Source organism: Hemicordylus capensis, chromosome 1 (genome assembly GCF_027244095.1).
Source record: "Hemicordylus capensis ecotype Gifberg chromosome 1, rHemCap1.1.pri, whole genome shotgun sequence".
Classification (NCBI taxonomy): domain Eukaryota; kingdom Metazoa; phylum Chordata; class Lepidosauria; order Squamata; family Cordylidae; genus Hemicordylus; species Hemicordylus capensis.
The window spans coordinates 140,959,643-140,979,624 of record NC_069657.1 but is presented as its reverse complement, the minus strand read 5'-3'; the positions used below and the strand labels follow the sequence as shown (position 1 = coordinate 140,979,624).

At 42.1% G+C, this 19,982-nt stretch overlaps 1 protein-coding gene across 1 annotated transcript; it reads left to right on the top strand.

Moving 5' to 3' along the window:
* Positions 1–9,723: 9,723 nt before the first annotated feature.
* LOC128338594 (pepsin A-like) lies at positions 9,724–19,151 on the top strand. Its single transcript, XM_053281293.1, has 9 exons — positions 9,724–9,918; positions 10,324–10,480; positions 11,663–11,780; positions 12,260–12,378; positions 13,415–13,614; positions 14,802–14,918; positions 15,898–16,042; positions 17,110–17,208; positions 18,876–19,151. The coding sequence occupies exons 1-9, from the start codon at positions 9,776–9,778 to the stop codon at positions 19,023–19,025; spliced, it is 1,248 nt and encodes a 415-aa protein (XP_053137268.1). The 5' UTR covers positions 9,724–9,775; the 3' UTR covers positions 19,026–19,151.
* Positions 19,152–19,982: the final 831 nt, after the last annotated feature.

Here is a 19,982-nt window from a genome sequence, read left to right as displayed (position 1 = left end):
AATTTATTTTGTTTTGTTTCTCCCCCTTGAACCCTTGCAATTGCTTCTAGTACAATTTTCAGATCAACTCTAATGGAAATGTCATTCTTTTCCATCACTATATTTTAAGCTCACTGGCTAGAATGGCCAGACCTGGCCAGCAGGAGCTTTTCTTCTGTCAGTCTTCCCTAATAGATTCATACAAATGACTCCCTCTTGAGTACTGGTTTATATGCTTGAAGTGGTTCATCAGTTGCTTCAAGTCCAGTCCCTCAGTTACTTCTCAGAAATAGATTGCCTCCCTGGTGTTTAATTACCCAAGCCTTTGTGAGTGGTCAACTGGAATATTCATGAGTAAATCCAGTAGCAGGCAAGGAGCAGCTCCAGTCTGCTGCTTGAAGAAGCAGCTAAAGCTCTTGCCAGGATTCATGTTTGCTACAGCCTTTCCAATAGCCCACATCCACCTCGTTGGGACTGTACTGCATGCATCTTTAACATAGTCCAATGTATAGCAGGTATTTAGTATTAGAAGTGTTCCTGATTCCTAAGCGTTCGTACCAGTAACCGCATGGTATACCTTCACCTTGAGGCACCAACCTGAGCTACTGCAGACAGTACTAGATGGCAACATTTTCCGCTACTACAGTTAAGGTCGTGTTTGAGACAACATTCATGAGCTGTTCGGGAAACACCTTGTACCACCTCTGATAACAAAAAGCTAACAGACTTTTCCTCTATCCCCAAATTATTGGGTCAAGCAAAGCAAAAGATATTTTCAGTCCCTTTAGTTAACCATCAAGGAAGGGTTCAGAAGTCACTTAACTGATTACAGCCATTTGCCTTCTGTTGGAAAAATATTGGATACTAAAAGGTTCCAGTCTTTTTAAACAAGAGGAGAAAGCATGGCAAAAACCAGTGTCTGGTTCCAGTTGCCAAATGGAAATAAAGCACTTGGTTAGTTGGTTTAACTGAGGATAGTTAACCATTGCTGGCAATCAAACCAATGCTGTCTTGCCACAATGATCAACATGTCTAAAGTTTGATTGATGATTACTAAATGGAAGCCCCCTCCTCCACATTCAGACTATCCGAGGGACTTCCCTGCTCCCTGTTATTCAGTAATAAGAAGATAAACTATTATCTAGTCTACCATTCTAGAGGTAAAGAAAGTCAGGCACTCTTTCCTACATACCGGTACTTATTATTCACGGAGAGAAAAATATGCCGCTATCCACGCATCCCAAATAATTAAGGGACTAATTAAGCAATCAAGTCTTCAGGTGGCAGTGGGGAAATGGAAAGAACAAGGACTAGCAGATGAGGTGGAAAACATGTGCTTCTTTCACTTCATATTTCAGGCCAAGGTTCACATAATGCTGCTGCATTTACAAAAAAGAACAGATGACTTAACACAGAAAGCGATCATATCCGGGAGAAGGCCTTGTTGGACCCCTCCCTGACATTTCGTTTTCTATGTGCATGTATTTATTGTTGTTACTTTGTATAAAGAAGCATCCAGTCACACAAATTCCAACTTACATTATGAAGTAGTAGAGCATGGATACATGTTTGTCATCCCATCTGCTGTTTGTGAGCCTGCTTGGTGTTCCTGAAGCAATTAAGATGGTGTATGATGACTGCCAAATCTATGAAAAGCATTACATGCATGTTGATTTTTTAAATGCAAGTTCTCTATGGACCCACTACTTTGAATCAGGAGCCGGCATTTCCTTGTGTGTAATATAACCAGCACATAGGGTGTGCATACAGTAGCACGGCACATCTTTTTCTGGGTGAATTAATCCAAAAGTACTATTGGCCCTTACTTCTGTCCTCACAGTCTTAAACAAGAATTATAACTGCCAAATGTTTAGTGGATAGATGCTTGATAGAAATCAAATCAAAATTCATTAAAGTGCATGGGAAAAGCTACCGGTACTTGCTAAACAATCTCTACCACCATGACGGTAGGTACACTAGTGAGTATTTAGATTCTTTTTAAAATACTTCTCCAGGTTAATTATAATTATAAGTAATATGAAAGATCAGGGATACTACAATACAATCCTAGGTGTTGTGTGTGTGTGTGTGTGTGTGTAAACACACACACACACACACACTTAACCTAGGATTGTATTGTAGTATCCCTGATCTTTCATATCGAGAGCCTCGATATGAAATATCGAGGGCCTCCTCTGTGTGTGTGTAAACACACACACACAGAGGAGGCCCTCGATATTTATAGGGGTTCTGTACCACGGTACAACCGCGGATAAGGAAATCACAAATATTGAAGCATTAGGGCAATGGGGAATTGGGAGTTAGGTTCCTGGTCGGGGGGAAATGTCTTAGAAACATCAGATTTGGAGGGGTGGGATGTAGGCGGAAGCTGCCTACCATCATAGCTGCTCCCCCTGAGTCACTCTTCCCCCAAATGCCTCCAAATCGGCTGCAAATCATGGGGGGGGGCGGTGTTTTCACAATATGAAAGCCTGCAACAATTAATAGGCCACAATTACTCTCATAGTTGTCCTTAATATCCAAAAGAGTCATCAAACATATATATTAGCATATTTATTGTCTTGCACATGAATAACTTTTTATCTAAGGTCAGTTTTTTAAAGTCCTTGTTAATAATTTTTAAGTATTTAAAAAACTGCAAAAAAGGGGTTAATGTTTGCATATCTGTGGGTCGGAGTGGGCAGAAATTATCTCAGGTAATTTATGCACACCATTTTGTGTAAGAGAACCATTTTCTGGTTCATTTCTGTTTTTAAAATTGCCAGAAAAAATGCAAATTGCAGTGTTTGGGGGGCATTGCTGGACAGCTGGGGACAAACTGAGCATGGTAGGTCACTTTCCCCTGCAATTTTAGAGCAATTTAACCAGTTTTTGGCACTTTTAAAAAAACCTCTGGAGTGGAAACAACCCCTGCGATCCCATATACACAATTACTTGGTATTGGCAGTTTCCTTATCTGCGGTAATTGCGGAGAACGGAATTCCTGCAAATACTGAGGTTTTCCTGTATTGTCCTCTTGAAAGTAATACATAAAAACAGTCACTGAGAAAGACCATAGGTCGAAATGTGTCTGTTTTCAGCAGGAACTACAAGAATTTGACTTCAACAGGAACCACAAGAATCAATGGCTCAGTCAACATATGTTTGAGGACTTTTGTATACTATGGCTTGACCAGGATCAAGAATCAATGACCTAGCCAATATATGTTTGAAGACTTTTTTGGATACTAAGGACAACTATGGGAGTAATTATGGGCTATTAATTGTTGCAGGCTTTCATATTAACAGTATTTTTAGCATATTTATTGTTGTCTTACACATGAATATCTTTTCATCTAATGTTCTTTTAAAGTCCTTGTTAATAATTTTTAAGTATTTATATGGATTAAGTACCATCAACTTTTACTGTTAAAATATCCATTTATATTGTGTGTGTGTGTTTCCACACACACTATTAACCTAGGATTATATTGTAGTTATTCCTGATCTGTCATATTACATTAGTTACTTTCCAGATCAGCCTTATTCCCTGTTTAAGACATTAAGGGTTTCTTCCCCCCATTATATGTACCCTTATGAATAAGTAACTACCGGTAGAGTCAGCCTCCAAGAGAATGATTCTGCCACTCAACTGGTTTCTTAACAATGTAGCAAGTACGACCTGTATTAAAACATGAATCCTGGTTCATGTAAACTGCAACTACAAAATGTACAGTTTGGATAATATTAGCATTATTGTGATTTACTTTAAATACTTATGATCCAAAGCTTTTCCTTTGTATGTTCTGCATTTTTAAAAAGGCACTATTGTAAAATGGGCATATTTGTCAAAACTTCAGTACTTAGGAAAAGAGGCTTGCTGGTGCTAACAATTTACCATTAATTCATTTGAGCTGGTTAAAGGCCTCTGTGTAATACATGCTGACAATATCGAAGAATCAGCATAACAGAATGTCACCATACTGGAAACTGCACTCGTCTGAAGAAAATTACTTCTAATTCTGTAGTATTTTAGACCTATTGGATGTGTCAAGATTGATCTTTACCGTTTCAAGACATTAAAAAACAAAAACAACCATCCCCATTGTCTAAAAGGCACTCTTTAGCATTGTTACAAATTTGCCCTTTCGGGTTCTGTAATCAAGCCTGTCTCTTGCTGAAAGTCCTGGAGCAGAGAATGAACACGGAATGCTATCCATTAACAAATGACACACACCTGGAGTACCAGGAGACGGCTGATAAATGTTATTTGGAAGATAACTTCATGCCATTTTCATCATTAAGATTAAACAAGTTACAGATATGCTTTAGTAGGTAGCATGGCAGTGTCAGGCCACCACAGTAACAGGGACCTTAATAAAGGTTGCCTCAGGCTCCTGCTCAGTTTCATTCCCAGCTATCTGGAAATCCTTATGGTTTCCTTGGTGGTTGCTTGTCCTTAGCAGATCAGAATCCCGATAGGGTTAAATGGAACATTCACAGTATGTCCACTATGGCTTGGGGCCTTTGCAAGTGGACAAAAACTGCTTTTTAAAGCACTTGACTTGCAGTAGTCCCATCCAGAACCAATAGCACCAGAGGGTGATCCACCCCCATTCCAGCCCCAAAACATGAGTAGTTGAACTTTGGAAGATCTCAGGCATACATAGGAGTCATTATTCCAATGGCCATGAGATCACCACCAGCAGTCTTGTGACTGATCATAAGAGGCAGCGGGAAAGTGTTACCCAAATGGCTAGACATGACTGCTGCAGGAGGAGCTAGTTTTGCTGCTTTCCTTTCTTTAGTAGTAGTAGGTTTAAAGTGCGACATGGGCTCTCTACACTTGAGTGATACAAACAGACAGGGCTCTGACTCAAGATATTAATTTTAAAAAATAAAATTAAAAAGGCATTTTTAACCAGGTCATAAAATGGGGCGGAGGAGGAATTGTCACACTTGACACAGTACTATTTCACCCCAGTCAGACTGCCTGTGACACTAAGGACTCTTTCACACATTACTCAATAACAAATCTGTGTTTGCCACTTAACAGGGAGCTGCAGCCAGTTCCAGTTCTCTAGCAAGAGCACCTACGTGGTACACATGTTTTGAGACACCTGTTTGTTGCATTCATGCTTTTGTTTTGCTATAACTACTTTGAATTATTTTTAGCCTACTTTACTTAAGGAAAGTAAGTTTATGATAGTGTGTGTGTGTCTCTGTCAACTTTGCAATGCCTGGACCATTTTGGACACCTCAGTGGCATAGTTGGTGGTGATGTTATCCACCATAGTTCAAAATGGTGGACACATACGTTTGAGGAAGAAGTGGGCTAACTTGTGAAGATGGTAATTATCAATTAAGATTATAGTGAAGGGAAAGTAGGCAGATTATTTCTTACCTTATTTAAATAAGATAAAGCAGGCTCTACATGTTCTAAATAAATATATAAACCACACATTTTCTTTTCAGCTCCAATCTTAAAGAAATCTGTATACAGCTAAACTGTGAAGTATGAAATGGTCTTAGCGCAACCACAATACACACAGCACACACAAACATAACAATTGTGCTTGCAGGGAAGGGGGCAAATCATATTCTCCTGGCAACTCAAAATGTTGAGCTGAGTGTGTAAAAATGTGGCTTTCCTTGAAACTGATGCACTAGGAAAGGCAATAGTATCTGGATCCCTCACAATTCAAAATTCTGATGCGCTTTAACCCCCCCCCCCCAAAAAAAAAGGATTGAAGAGAAGGCTAAGCATTTAAAACAAACAAATAAAATAGTACATCAGCAATTTGGCCCCTAAGAATAAAAACACAACCTAAAACAACACGTTATAAAAGTTAATAAAATTGCCATGGGCACAAACGGAGTCTGGAAGTGGCCTATAGCCCTCCGACTAGTAGCCGTTGATAGACCTCTCCTCCATGAAGTGATCCTAACCCCTCTTGAAGCAATCCAGTTTGTTGGCTTTCACCACATCTTGTGGATTATGCATTGTGTGAAAAAGGACTTCCTTTGGTTGGTCCTAAATTTCGTGGCAATCAATTTCATGGGAAGAACCCTGGTTCTAGTGTTATGTGAGAGGGAGAAAAATTTCTCTCTATCCACTTTCTCCACACCATGCATGATTTTATAGACCTCTATCATGTCTACCCGCAGTCATCTTTTTTCTAAATTAAAAAGCCCCCACGTGTTGTAGCCTTGCCTCGTAAGGAAGGTGCTCAGCTTATCAAATGAATTTTCATTTATTAATGAAGACAATTTGCATGAGTGGGCATATGAGTAGAAATAGTTTTGAAGGGAATTATTTTCCCTGGAAAAGCATAGTTTGTTGTGGTTACTAATATTTATTTATTTATAATTGTAGATGTGTATATCTAGCTTCTTACTAAATAATTCAGTGTGGCTAACAACACGAACTATTTAAAATAATCACAGTGATGTAAAAAAGCCAATAAAATAATACAGTAATACAAACAGGTAACACTGACAGTCAGGTGTGGGGGCCCTCTCCCATCTTAACAGCAGTGGGAATTCCTGTCAGTACTCAAAACACCAGGAGGCTTTACACATTACACACAAGGCTTCTGCCCTGAATCTCCAGAAGAGAGTGTGTGCGTTCACACACCAGCCAAACTTACCTCGAAGTCCAAGATTTTTGGACCCACTCCACACACAAACCGGGCTTTGTGATGCGAATTCTAGCTTATCTCGACATATGTCCAGGTTTTTAAAATGCTGGTTTTAAGATACTCTTTCTGAAAATGCCACAGCAAATGGGAGAGGCACTGGTGTAGAATCATTAGCATCATAAGGAGAGAGAGCTTGGGGTCGTGGTGGATAGCTCATTGAAAGTGTTGTCTCAGTGTGTGACAGCTGTAAAAAAAAGCTAATTCCATGCTAGGAATCATTAGGAAGGGGACTGAAAATAAGAATGCTAATGTTATAATGCCCTTATACAAATCTATGGTGCGGCCACATCTGGAGTATTGTGTACAGCTTTGGTCACCGTATCTTAAGAAGGATATTGTAGAACTGAGAAAGGTGTAGAAGAGGGCAACCAAAATGATCAGGGGCCTGGAGCACCTTCCTTATGAGACTAGCCTACAGCACCTGAGGCTCTTTACCTTGGAAAAGAGGCGACTAAGGGGAGACATGATCGAAGTGTATAAATTTATGCATGGAGTGGAGAGGGTGGACAGAGAGAAATGTTCCCCCCCCCCCAACACTAGAACTAGGAGTCACTCCATGAAACTGAAGGTTGGGAAATTTAGGACCGACAAGAGGAAGTACTTTTTCACACAGCGCATAATTTATCGATAGAATTCTTTGCAATAGGATGTGGTGATGGCCACCAGCTTGGATGGCTTTAAAAGGGGCTTAGACAGATTCATGGTGGACAGGTCTATCAATGGCTACTAGTCTGGTGGCTGTGGGCCATCTCCAGCCTCAGAGGCATGATGCCTCTCAATACCAGTTGCAGGGGAACAACAGCAAGAGAGAGGGCATGCACATAACCCTTGCCTGTGGGCTCCCCAGAGGCATCTGGTGGGCCACTGTGTGAAACAGGATGCTGGACTAGATGGGCCTTGTACCTGATCCAGCAGGGCTGCTCTTATGTTCTTGTACCCACCTCTGTCAGCTGGGAGACAGGGAGCAGAACTTGAGATGTTGGATTGACTACTGTCTGAGAGAGAAGGGAATGCCTCTTTATTAAAGAAAAAACCTGTTGCCAAATTCATGGGAGGTACCTTTTTAGTTGATCAATCTAACAATTTAACAAACAGCCCAGTCCTATGTATGTCTAATCAGAAGTAAATCTCATTGGGTTTAGTGGAACTAACTTCCAGGTAAGTAGCATAAGACTAAGGACTAAGACTATACATGTTTGTTTAAGCACAAGCCCCACTGAGCTCAATTGGACTTCTGAGTAAACACACATAGTGTTGGGCACCCCAACATTAGATCCAGAGGTACCGGCCCAGAATTTTATGGAATTCAGGACTGTGTCTAGTTTCATTTTATATTAAGAAATGAATTAATGCCTGGACTCAGGGTGAATTGACACCCCAGATCTCAACTGGTCTGTGAGGGAAGAGGCGATCCAGCATTGTATTGTGAAATGGGTACTCAAGGAAGCACAAAAGCCAGGCCAGAACAATCCAAATGCTAAAATGTGACTCACTATCAGATAATGTCTGTGGAAGAGGCCAGAGGCTGATCTCCCCTCTCCTGTTGCAAGAAGTCCATGTTAATCCTTGTCAATGATTGACTCAATTGCTCTCTATAGAAATTCAACATAGGTAGATGCGTACAAAGAAAACACCTATAGACTTTAATTCTTACTTTACTAACACTTTAACACCTTCTGGGACCAGGCCCAAATCTGGGGACAAGAGAAGATGCCCATTTGCAGCTCAGAGAGGCAGATTTGCCTTGGGCAATGTCCCCTCCTCAAGATAGCAGCTAACAGAAGATGGGATAGCAGCTAACAGAAGATGAGCAAACTGCATGCTTGATCCAAAAGCTCCTGTCTCCAGCCAGAAGCCTCGCTCCTTCAGCTGAAAGATCCATCACTCTCAAGCCTTGGATCCCTCCATCCTTTCCCCTCCTTCTCCTCCCCCCCCTTTCCCTCTACTAATTCCTGATCTCCCCAAACCATGCCAACCCTCAGCTTCCCTTACCCCCCCCCCCTTTTTCCATCTATATCTGAATTCTTTTAGGCTCTAGGAAGATTTAATACACATACATATGTTAGTTAGGAACACTGGGGGAATATTGGTGCTGGCTAGGGTTGAAATACTGTTAGTAATATTGATAGAATCTTCTGCTTTCTGCTCAGCTAGATTGATGTTGTTAATTCTTTTATACTCAATAAAGCCCACTGAATCCTTTAGGATTGGTTTGAGCTCCTTTCTTCCTTGTGCCCAGATCCTACATGGTCACTATATAAAAGAACTTGGTCACTTGGTGACACTATGGGACAGGCCTAATTTTGTATGCTAGCTAATGAGCATATTTAGTATATAAATCAGGCCTGGACCACAACAATAGGATTGCCCTGCATTTGATGAAATGCTGAAGCCTTTCTATCAACAGATCATTAACAAATGTGTATGTGTTGTGCTATAAACTGACAGTCTAGGGATAAGAACATAAGAAGAGCTCTGCTGGAACAAATTAGATCCAGTCCAGTAACTTGCTTCACACAATGGCTTAGATGCTTATAGGAAGCCCACAAGGTCAAATAGACAGATTCCTTTACCCTGTGATTTCTGTGTACCTTTTAATTTCTCTAAGGAAAAGGTAAAATCCAACATTATGCTTGACAGTTATATCTAGATCATTATGATATGATGGATTGCTAAGGAACTCATGTGGTTATACTTGTCTTGTATTGGGTGAATCTAACCCAAGCTCCCATGTTGCATTCAAAAAAGCTCTGAGACTATTCGATAATATACTTTTGATATTTTGTTCCTTTCTGTTTTGAAAGAATGCTTGCTTATTGCTATTATCTAGAGATATGGGAGAATATACATTTTATACTAGGTTAACACAGTGAAAAGATTTAGGATGCATTGTCTGAATGCCCTTGGTACCAGCCAATGAATCCTGTGGGTTGCAATGTCACATTAACACCCTTTTAGGTCAGGATTCCAATGCACATGGAAATGGATGAACTTGGAAAATTCTTCAAGCACTCTCTTTAAGGACATTTCAAAAAACCTTATCAGGGTGGTTTGCATTTCTTATCAGTGGTGTGATAGGAAAGGCTAGGAGCTAGATGTATATAAGGAGCAGTACTCTGCTGCTGCTTTACATTGGAACTCACACTTCTTTTCATCAACGGCTTGGGGATAAAGGAGGAATCATGAAGTTGCTTTTGCTTCTGGGCTTGGTGGCACTCTCTCAGTGCATGGTGACCAAGTAAGTGTTGGGCATTCAGATTTCTTCAATGAAAGAATGTACTACCTTCTTTAAGAATAGCCAACTCTATCTCAACAACGTCTTCCAGCGAAGTATACCTCCAATGCTTGGCAAACCACAAAGCCTTGCTGTACCTCTGTTTCCCACCTGACAATTGAAGACAGAAATATCTCTCTCTCTCTCTCTCTCTCGTATACTGTAAATTTTTAAGGTGAGCTACCTTGTTTCTCTACATGTGAGTACCTTGTGAAGTGGTTCTTGACCTAGATCTCTAAAGCCTTCCTCAGTGTGAATAATGAAAGTACAAAATGTGTTCTGCATCCCTTGAAAATAAAGGTATTATCATTCTCCGTTCACTTATTTCATCTTCCTGCTGCTCAATTTTTGATTTTTTTTCTCCCCTAGGGTCCCCCTGAAAAAAGGGAAATCCCTGAGGCAAAACCTTAAAGAACATGGGCTGCTGGAAAAATTCCTTCAGAAACATCCTTACAACTTGGGCTCAAAATACTTCCCCAACCAAGCCAATGCAGATGCCGCTGAGCCCTTGGAAAATTATATGGATGTGAGTATTCTTTATCAGGAAGATGTACCTGAAATAATAAACCACTAACCTAGCCTCCTGAACTTTAGTGAGCAGAGGAACCTGCCCAGTGCTCCATGCTGGCAAAGTCATTGTTTGTTTATTTGTTTATTTATTATATTTCTATAACACCCCATCCAAAGGTTCTGGGCAGTGTACAACAAGTAAAAAACAAAGGCAAACACCATTTAAAACAAGCTACTTAAAACAATGTAAAAACAAATTTAAAACAATTCAGAATAATTTAAAACCAATTAAAATACTTAAAAATAATTTTGAAACCTTGGAATGCCAGGCCCAAAACGTAAGCCTTTAGGGCTCTCTTGAAAGCCAACAATTAGTCCAAATTGCGGATATCTGTCGGTAGTGCATTCTACAGACAGGAGCAGCTACAGAGAAGGCCTGGTTCCGAGCTGCCACAAGACGTGCCGGTGTGGCAACTGGAGATGGACTTCTCTGCCTTGTTCATTCTTTTAAAAATGAAGCATTTGAAAGGCCTCACTTCGATCTTCTAGGTCTCAATAATCATTTAACCCAGCCCACCCTTCCCTAAAAAAATCCATACTTTCTTGCCCATTGCATTATCCTCAAGCCCTTAACTGAGGTACTCCTGTCCAGGCACCCCAAATTCCACTACAAGAGACCCTCCTTAATTCCCAGATGAAGAACTAATGGATTTAGGAATAGCACATAGAGTGGGATTACCAAGGTTTCTGTGTTTGCTCCTTTCCATCATATTCTACCCATTGGTCTTTGTGACTTTTAAAGCTAGAAAGAGGAAGTGCATCACCCACAGAAATTAGCCTAGCTGCTCCTAAACAATGCCAGAAAATCCTCAGCACAGTCTGAGTTTAATCCATCCTACCTTGATCCAGAGGCTCAAGATAAACCAGCTCTGCAGATTTAGGCTGGAGACACAACAGTTTCTATGTACACACCTACCTTTTCTTTTGTCCCTCTGTCCCCTCTGTCAAACACGTTCTCCAGGTGTTTGAAATAATCTGAAACCTTGCAAAATCAATAGAAGGATGAGTCTCTATATACCATGAGCAGTGATCCCAAGCTGTCTTCAACAATTTTAAATCCTTCTCCAGCCTCACCCCCTTCTGTGGGGATAGGAGTTGTGCACTCTTCTTCTACACTTACCATTTTCTGCCTCCACAGATCGAGTACATTGGCACCATCTACATCGGTACTCCACCACAGCAATTCACTGTCCTCTTTGACACTGGCTCCGCCAACCTGTGGGTCCCCTCTGTCTACTGTTCCAGTTCAGCTTGCTGTAAGAAGCCTCTATAACTTTTTGCCTTCAGAAATGGCAAACAATTGCTTTATGCTTTCTTTCATGTCTTCCCCCAGTATATGTAAGAGCAGACAAGGGAAATAGCAAGGCCAGCCCTAATGCTGGGTATGACTAAATGGTATGACTGGAATAGCCCTTGAGAGATGATGGCAAAGTGTGGAACTACAGCACAGTTGAGTCCCACACCAAGCCTCATTATATGGGGGATAAGGAGATCCAAGTGTGCAGAATTTTTCTGTGCTTTCAATGTGCTGGGGGCAAGGTGAGTTCCGTTGAACACTTGCAAAGAGCTTTTCCCTCACAATCACAGCAGAGGACATGGGGCAGAACTTCCACAATAAAAAGCATTGCTTGGAGGCAGCTTCAACTCCAACAGCACCTCTTGGGTTGTTTGTTTGTTTTTACATAGTAAGTGTCACTTGAATGCCACTACATCATGGATTCACTTGTACTTGCAGCAAACCACAACCGCTTCAATCCCCAGCAGTCGTCCACCTACCAGGCCACCAGCCAGAGTGTCTCCATCACATATGGCACTGGGAGCATGACTGGATTCCTAGCCTACGACACCACTCAGGTAAACTGCTAGACTTTAGCAGCTAGAGGAAACAGAACCATTGCTAGAGCCCATTGTAAATTAAGACCAACTGGACATGGTGTAGGTGGGTGGACAGGAGCAGCATTCACTGCAAGGAATCCCATGCAGAAGGAAGGACTTCCTGTTTTATAGCTGCTTCCCTCACAAACACAAACTAATCTTACATAGATTTAACTAAGAGGTTATTCAGAAACCACTCCAATTTCTCCCTTTCCCTTTCATGACTCCACCCCACGTACTCTCTTCACTACAGGATCCCCCCGGGACAAACTTCTGAACAACAAAAAGTAGATACTGGATAGAATACAACACCCCGCTATTTCTAGATTCCCTGCATGATTAACAATACAGAATCTTTTGAATAATTGCTCAGCACTTCATACATATTAGCACAGCAGTTCTTACAATAACCCTGATGATTATTATAATCATAAAGGATCCCCATGGTATAGAAACAGATACTTAGCTTGAAGTGTGGGGCCTAAGACTGAGAGAGATAGTAGCTTACCTAAGGCCATTTTATGAGTTAATGGTTCAGCTGAATTTTAAACTGGAAGATTTCCAGCTCATGCTCTTAATCCTTCCAGCTGGAGGCAGAGGGAGGCTTTATTTTATTTTATTTTATTTTATTTTATTTTATTTTATTTTATTTATTCAATTTCTATACTGCCCTTCCAAAAACGGCTCAGGGCGGTTTACACAGAGAAATAAACAAATAAGATGGATCCCTGTCCCAAAAGGGCTCACAATCTAAAAAGAAACATATGACAAACACCAGCAACACTCCCTGGAGATACTATGCTGGGGGTGGATAGGGCCAGTTACTCTCCCCCTGCTAAAGAGAATCACCATGTTAAAAGGTGCCTCTTTGCCCAGTTAGCAGAGGGTTTGTTGTCTTTATCACAAAAAGTACTGACTGTTGTGCAAATAGTCCCCCACACACATATCGGCTAGGAACTGGAATCTGTTCTTTAAGACGCTTTAGGTGCCTGGCTGTCCCTTTTCTTCCACTTAGGTGGGAAGTATTCAGGTCACCAACCAGATCTTTGGCCTGAGTGAGACTGAGCCCGGCACCTTCCTTTATTACTCCCCCTTTGATGGCATCCTGGGTCTGGCTTACCCCAGCATCTCCTCCTCTGGAGCCACTCCTGTTTTTGACAACATGATGAGCGAGGGTTTGGTGTCCCAGGATCTCTTCTCTGTTTACTTGAGCTCGTAAGTATGGACTGCCTGCCCATCTTCCTGGGAAAGGGCATGGTTATTGCTTAATGAACAGAGAGTATAAGCATCAGCCATATTTCTAGAAACACAGCACCAGAGGAACTTGTAGTATTATACAGACTGAGATTGGGCTCCCTCGATACCATATTTTAACAGCCTGTTTCAGGGCACAACTGCATACAATAAGCTTTCCTACAAGCATTGTAATATCAACACAATATTGGTTAAAGGATGCTTTAGGTGTGGGGCTGAGCAGGACTGAGAAACTAACTAGGCAGCCCTCTAAGTCCATTCCAACATTATAGTTCTCCAGCCCTCCACACCATTTTGGGAGCAATCTGGATTTCTAAAGAAGGGTGGGTAGAATTTCTTTTTGAAAAATGGTAAATAAATAATCTCACAGGTATAAAGGAATTGACTTGACCAGGGAGTGGAGGGAAGTTGGTAACCTCCAAACTAGGCAGTAGATAAGAACATAAGTACAGCCCTGCTGGATCAGGCCCAAGACCCATCTAGTCCAGCATCCTGTTTCACACAGTGGCCCACCAGATGCCGCTGGAAGCCACAGGCAGGAGTTGAGGGCATGCCCTCTCTCCTGCTGTTACTCCCCTGTAAAGGAGGTGGCCTCTAGCCCTCCAACTAGTAGCCATTGATAGACCTCTCTATATCAGATGGCTCTGCTGAGCATTCTTTCTTGCAACAGCTAAAGACCCCAGAAAATATCTCATCCATCAACTGAGCATCAACTGAGTGCCAGTAGTGAAGTACAGCAGAAGATATGGCTTAGTGGTAATAAGGCCCATTCACAACCACCTTGCCTTGTACTGTATTTTCTGCTGATGGTATTCACAGGGAATCTATCCCACCACTGAAGACACCTTTTATTTAAGCAGCTGTGTATGTCTTAATGTAATGATAAAAATTAGTACTGATAGCACTTATGGTAAGTGTTCATAGCACTTCATATGCTTTGTTTCTATAATCCTTACAATAACCCTGTCAAGTCTGTCAGTATTATATCCATGATACAGAAGTGGGGGCTGAGACTTAGGGATCATGGTCACCCAGTGAGTTCGTCATTGAGCTGAGATCTGGACACTAGAGGCTTTCAGCTCATAACTTGTACTCTTATCCACTCTACTAGTTCCTTTCCATGACTGGCTTCTGTTTTCCTTTCTCAGCAATGACCAGGGTGGGAGCTTTGTGATGTTTGGTGGCATTGACTCCTCCTACTATTCTGGAAGCCTCAACTGGATACCTCTTTCTTCTGAGTCCTACTGGCAGATCACTGTGGACAGGTAACCAAACTCCCATCTCTTCAGCTATCCTTCCTTTCTCCAGTTCATTTGGATGTCTTCAAGAATGAGGTACAGAGTGTGACTTGGGAAATGCACTGGGAAAGCTTGAGGGAGAACCTTTCCATGAAGAGGCAGGGGAGCAGAATTGTAACATATTCCAAAGAGATATAGGAAGGGAGAGAGCCTATCAACTGTAAGCTTAAATTAGCCTTCATAATAAGCCTCCAGGAGGCTTTTCAGACAGCAGGCTTTACCACGGTTTTACCACAAAGCTTTACTGCAAGTTTGAGGCATAATGGAGACTCCAACACAAAAAGAGGATTTTTAAAATCCTGGACATAAATTGGGCTAGGTTCCAATACGGAGGGTGAAACCCAGATTGTGTGTGAAGTACTCTCTGAAATATTGCGTGGACTTTGGGGTAAATCTGGCTGATATGTGAACATACACCCACCCTTCCAAAGTAAAATTGCTGTATGAAAACGCTCCAGGTGAATGGCAATTTAGAAGCCTCACTGAGATGACTGGTTCCCATTCATCTGTCTCATCCAATTAAGATACCACATCACAGGGTTTCTTAACCTTGGGCCCCCAGCTGTTGTTGGACTACAACTCCCATCATCCTCAGCCACAAAGGCCATGTCTGGGAATGATGGGAGTTGTAGTCCAACATCATCTGGGGGCCCAAGGTTAAGGAACCCTGCCATATCATATTCCACAAAGTGACCAAGGCAACACGGCCACCCTCTCTTCATTTCAGTATGAAATGCCCATCAAAGGTGTTGCCTCTAACTACTAATAGAAGGAATCCTTCACAGGTACAAAAGCGAACCCAGAAGGTTTTTTTATCTTAGAGAATAAACAGTGCATAGATAGCCCACTAAGATTTGTCCCAAATTTCCCCATGGGCATTTTGTTGGCAAAAGTTTCTGGTTGCTTTCTTTCTGTCACATGACTTGTCTGATTGTCTTTCTATCAGCATCACTATGAATGGCCAGGCTATTGCTTGTTCCGGCGGCTGCCAAGCCATTGTTGACACCGGCACCTCTCTGTTGGCTGGTCCTCCCAACGGCATCGCTAACATTCAGTACTACATTGGTGCCAGCCAGTCCTCCAATGGCGCGGTAAGGAAAGGAAGAATTGAGACCTTGAGCAGTACCTGACAGGCACACAGAGAGACAGATGTGGTTTAATCCCTACTTTCCCTTAGCTCTGACCAATATCTGCACAGGCTGAACTTGAATAATGGAGAAAGGGACTGGGGATGGAAATTACAACCAGGTTCCCTGCAGTGGCTCAGAAGGAATATATATGGAAATCTGCAAGCTGATGGTTCTTCTGAGGACTTACCCAAACAACTGGGGATTTGAATAAATAAATGCACTGGAAGCTCTTTTGTTGTTGTGGGTGATCTGCACTATTCCTTCAAGAAAGAGCTTCCGTGGCAGGAATATCACAATTGGCCAAGTTTCAACCCTCCAAATATTGTGGTTGCTAGGAAAAAATAATTCCATCCTCCTGCCTGCTCTAACACTCTGTGAAGAAGGTGATTGTATAGGAGTCTTGGATCCTATTTGGTCATATCTGTTTGAGAATGTCTGTGAAGTCAATGGTGACAAGTGGCTCAACTCTGTCCCTCAGTTCTTCACAAAGGGTTCATGACCCTTTTACTTTGTATATTCTTTCTGAATGAGTCTTTCCCTGATAAAATGCGGTAGTACAAGAGTATTCACATTAGCAACATAAAAAAAGAGAATGAGAACAAAGAAATGACAACATGGCAAATATGAGCAAGGCTACCTCCTCGCCATGCCCACATATTCTTTTATACGTTGTGGCACATACCTCTTGTTTGTTTGGAGGAAAACAAAACTGAAAACATGTATCTCCCAGCCACCAAGGATCCTGCCCCCTTTCATTATGTGGGGAGGGGATACAGAGTTGGTAGTGCTTTATCTGTGTGGATGAATCTTAAGTTGGCCCCTTTATAAAGCCTTGATGTGTGAAAGCAGAGGGGATAGAAGTGTAAGTCCAACTCATTTCACAAGTTGCCATCATACTAGCTGATGTCCTTTCCCTGTCCCTTCCATCTGGATTAATTCCAAATCCATGTTGGGTAGGTTAACCTTCTCCTTTGCTCCCAGTGTCATGTGTCTAACCCTTGTTTTCCATCCACTCTGTTCTATACCAGTATATGGTCAACTGCAACAACATGAACAGCCTGCCTGACATTGTCTTCACCATCAACGGCATTGAGTTCCCTGTGCCTGCCACTGCCTACATTCGCCAGGTAAGAGTCTAGATTCATCTCATCTGGAATTATATTTCAATATGATTAATAATAATTACCTCAAATCATTTTTGCTCTGTTCATGAAAGGGGTCTATCAGCAGCTGAACTAAGGGCCAAGCTACACATTCCATTAAATGCCCTGAGTGGATTTCCCCCTCATTAAATGCAGCCATGGGTGGGGAGGGGCAATCAGGATCAAGACTATACTGCATGAGGAAGGGGTGTTTAACCCTTCCCTCATACTATGGTCCTGATGAAAATCGTACCCCTGAAGCTGCTATTAGTCCCATAAGAGAAGCTTCTGTTGGTACTAAAATATGGCTTCATACTCCAGTGGCAGACCTTTTCTTCTATCTGAGGTGATTCAGATGATCTGTTTCAAATTTATAGCTAACCAGAATTCCTATTTTCCTTTCAAAAAAGAAAAAAATCACCCATTTGAAAATGAAGAGTTTTAGACAGCAGAGTTTAAAACCGGTTGCTAGCAACAAGTTCTGACATGGTTCAGATATAACCAGTTCACGGTCAGGCTATTCACACAAGCAGCCCAGCCCAGCCTGGGTTGGGCTGCTTGTGTGGAGTGCTGGAATCGTGGGCAATCCTGGCACTACCTCCCACAAGCCTGGGAATTTACCCCAGGCTTCAACCTGAGTTAAAGAGCATGAGCAACCCTTTACCTCAGGATCGTATGGCTCAGGCTGCATGCAGCACCAGCACACACAGAGTCAGAGCACCCTGCTTCTGGGAGAATCTCCCAATGCACTGCACTCATCGTGCAGTGCATTGTAGGATTCCTAGAGGCCAGGAAAACGAGTCCCAGCCTCCAGAGAGCCACACTGCACAGAGCAGTGCAGATTGTGTGGGTGCACAACAGTGCACCAAAGAAGACATCACCAATCATCTGGGAGGAAGACAGGGCCATCCCTGCCTCCCCCCACCCCCTGCCTTCCCCCACCCCTATTATGATCATGATAACAACCTTTGTATGTAGTAGAGGCTATCTGTAGTACGGAGTACAGGCGCTCCCCAACTTACAAAAATACAACTTACAAACACCTGTACTTATACAGCTTCAGTGTACATGACATTATTGAAATTCCCAACTTAAAAATGCCGACCCGCACATATAAATAAGTCACCACTCTTGGGAACTAGTTTTTTAAAATTTATATTTATATACCTCCTGCTATGTGTTCCAGGTTATAAACACCCAACTTACAAATGAATGTTTGGAACACAATCCATTTGTAAGTTGGGGACTTCCTGTATCTTGTTATGCACTACCCTATCATGCTGGAATTTGACCACCATTCTTAACTAAATAATAAACTTAATTTTGAAGGGCAGGTGTGCATGAAGAGAATGTCTCAATGTGCCCCATTCCATAACATTCAAGTGTTCAAAATAAAAACATAGTTTAATGAGAGGGATAGGGATGGGAGACAATAAGTGATTAGTGAGCGACAGAAAACACCGACTCCTCAGGATACCAATTCACAGGGCTGCTCAGAATATTTCACTCCAAGTCACTGGAGTCTGGCTCCCTGGTACCGTGTCAGCATCTAGACACTCTGTACAGGCCTCCCAAGCCAATAGTTCTACTCAGGTTGTGTGACGGGCTTATAGAATTCACCATTTATTGTGTTCTGGTATTTCTTGTTTCAGAGCCAAGGCTATTGCACAAGTGGCTTTGAGTCCATCAGCATCCCCACGCAGTCTGGCGAGCTCTGGATTCTTGGAGATGTCTTCATCCGCGAGTACTACTGTGTCTTTGACAGAGCAAACAACCAGGTTGGCCTGGCTCCCATAGCATGAACACACTAACATCTATCAGCAAAACGATTCCCTAAGGATAGTCTTCACTTCATGGGACTAAATTCAATCAATATGTTCCCTCCCCTCAAGCTGCAACATTAATAACAGTAGAATAAAAGAATATAAAGCAAATTAGTGAACTGTTTTGCATTTCTCACAGGCTGAAAACAAAGCTGCCTGATGGGGCCTTATGAATGGGTGAGTGGCAGTGGGGAGGGAGGTTTAATGCATGTTTAGTTTCTATGAGCCTTTATTCCTCTCTTGGATGACCTCACTGGCAAGATCTGTTGGGTAACGAACACAACAACACTGAGTGCAGAATTCTATTCACCCGCCCCCAATTTGGCTTAAAAGAGTTAACTGGAGAGTTAGAAAGCTCGCCACTGGTCCCACTGAAATCAGTGAGACTTAAAGGTACTTAAGCTTGGCTGGATCTGTGTCCTTTGTTCAGACTATGTTACATTTTGAGAGGTTCCAACTATTTTTCCTGCAACACAGAAGCTTGCTGTGTCAACTCCTGAGAAGCTTTGTTCTACTGTGCAAACAGACTGGCTTGTTTTCCCAGAAATAGACTATAAAAAAACAAAAACAAATGAAAGGCCTCTATTTGGAATTCCCAGGCAGGCATTTCAACCGTCATAGACATTTACTCCTTGCAGAAATTCCTCGTTTAAAAAATAGTGGTAACATGAAATGCAGCATTACAAAGCCCTGGGGCTGCTAAGGATTTCTAAGGCAGCCTTGAGGCTGTTAAGGATAGGCAGACAATGCAAACTGTTGCAAAAAAGCAAAACTGAGGAAGTGCTACCGCCATTCTTAACAGTATCTGGGCTGCCTTAGTAGTCTTCAGCAGCTCTCAGTGCTAACAGCTAAGTGTAGAGCAGCCCTACACAACATAAGGCCCGGGGGCCAGATCTGGCCCACGGGGACATTTTTCATGGCCCAGGTAGCCGGCAA

What these genes read in the sequence shown, in the direction of transcription:
- LOC128338594 (XM_053281293.1), top strand. Translation starts at nt 9,776, where the DNA reads ATGTATATAAGGAGCAGTACTCTGCTGCTGCTTTACATTGGAACTCAC. An exon ending in CTGTTCCAGTTCAGCTTGCT is followed by an intron (nt 11,781 to 12,259) that starts GTAAGAAGCCTC and finishes TTGTACTTGCAG; the next exon opens with CAAACCACAACCGCTTCAAT. An exon ending in TGGCAGATCACTGTGGACAG is followed by an intron (nt 14,919 to 15,897) that starts GTAACCAAACTC and finishes TCTTTCTATCAG; the next exon opens with CATCACTATGAATGGCCAGG.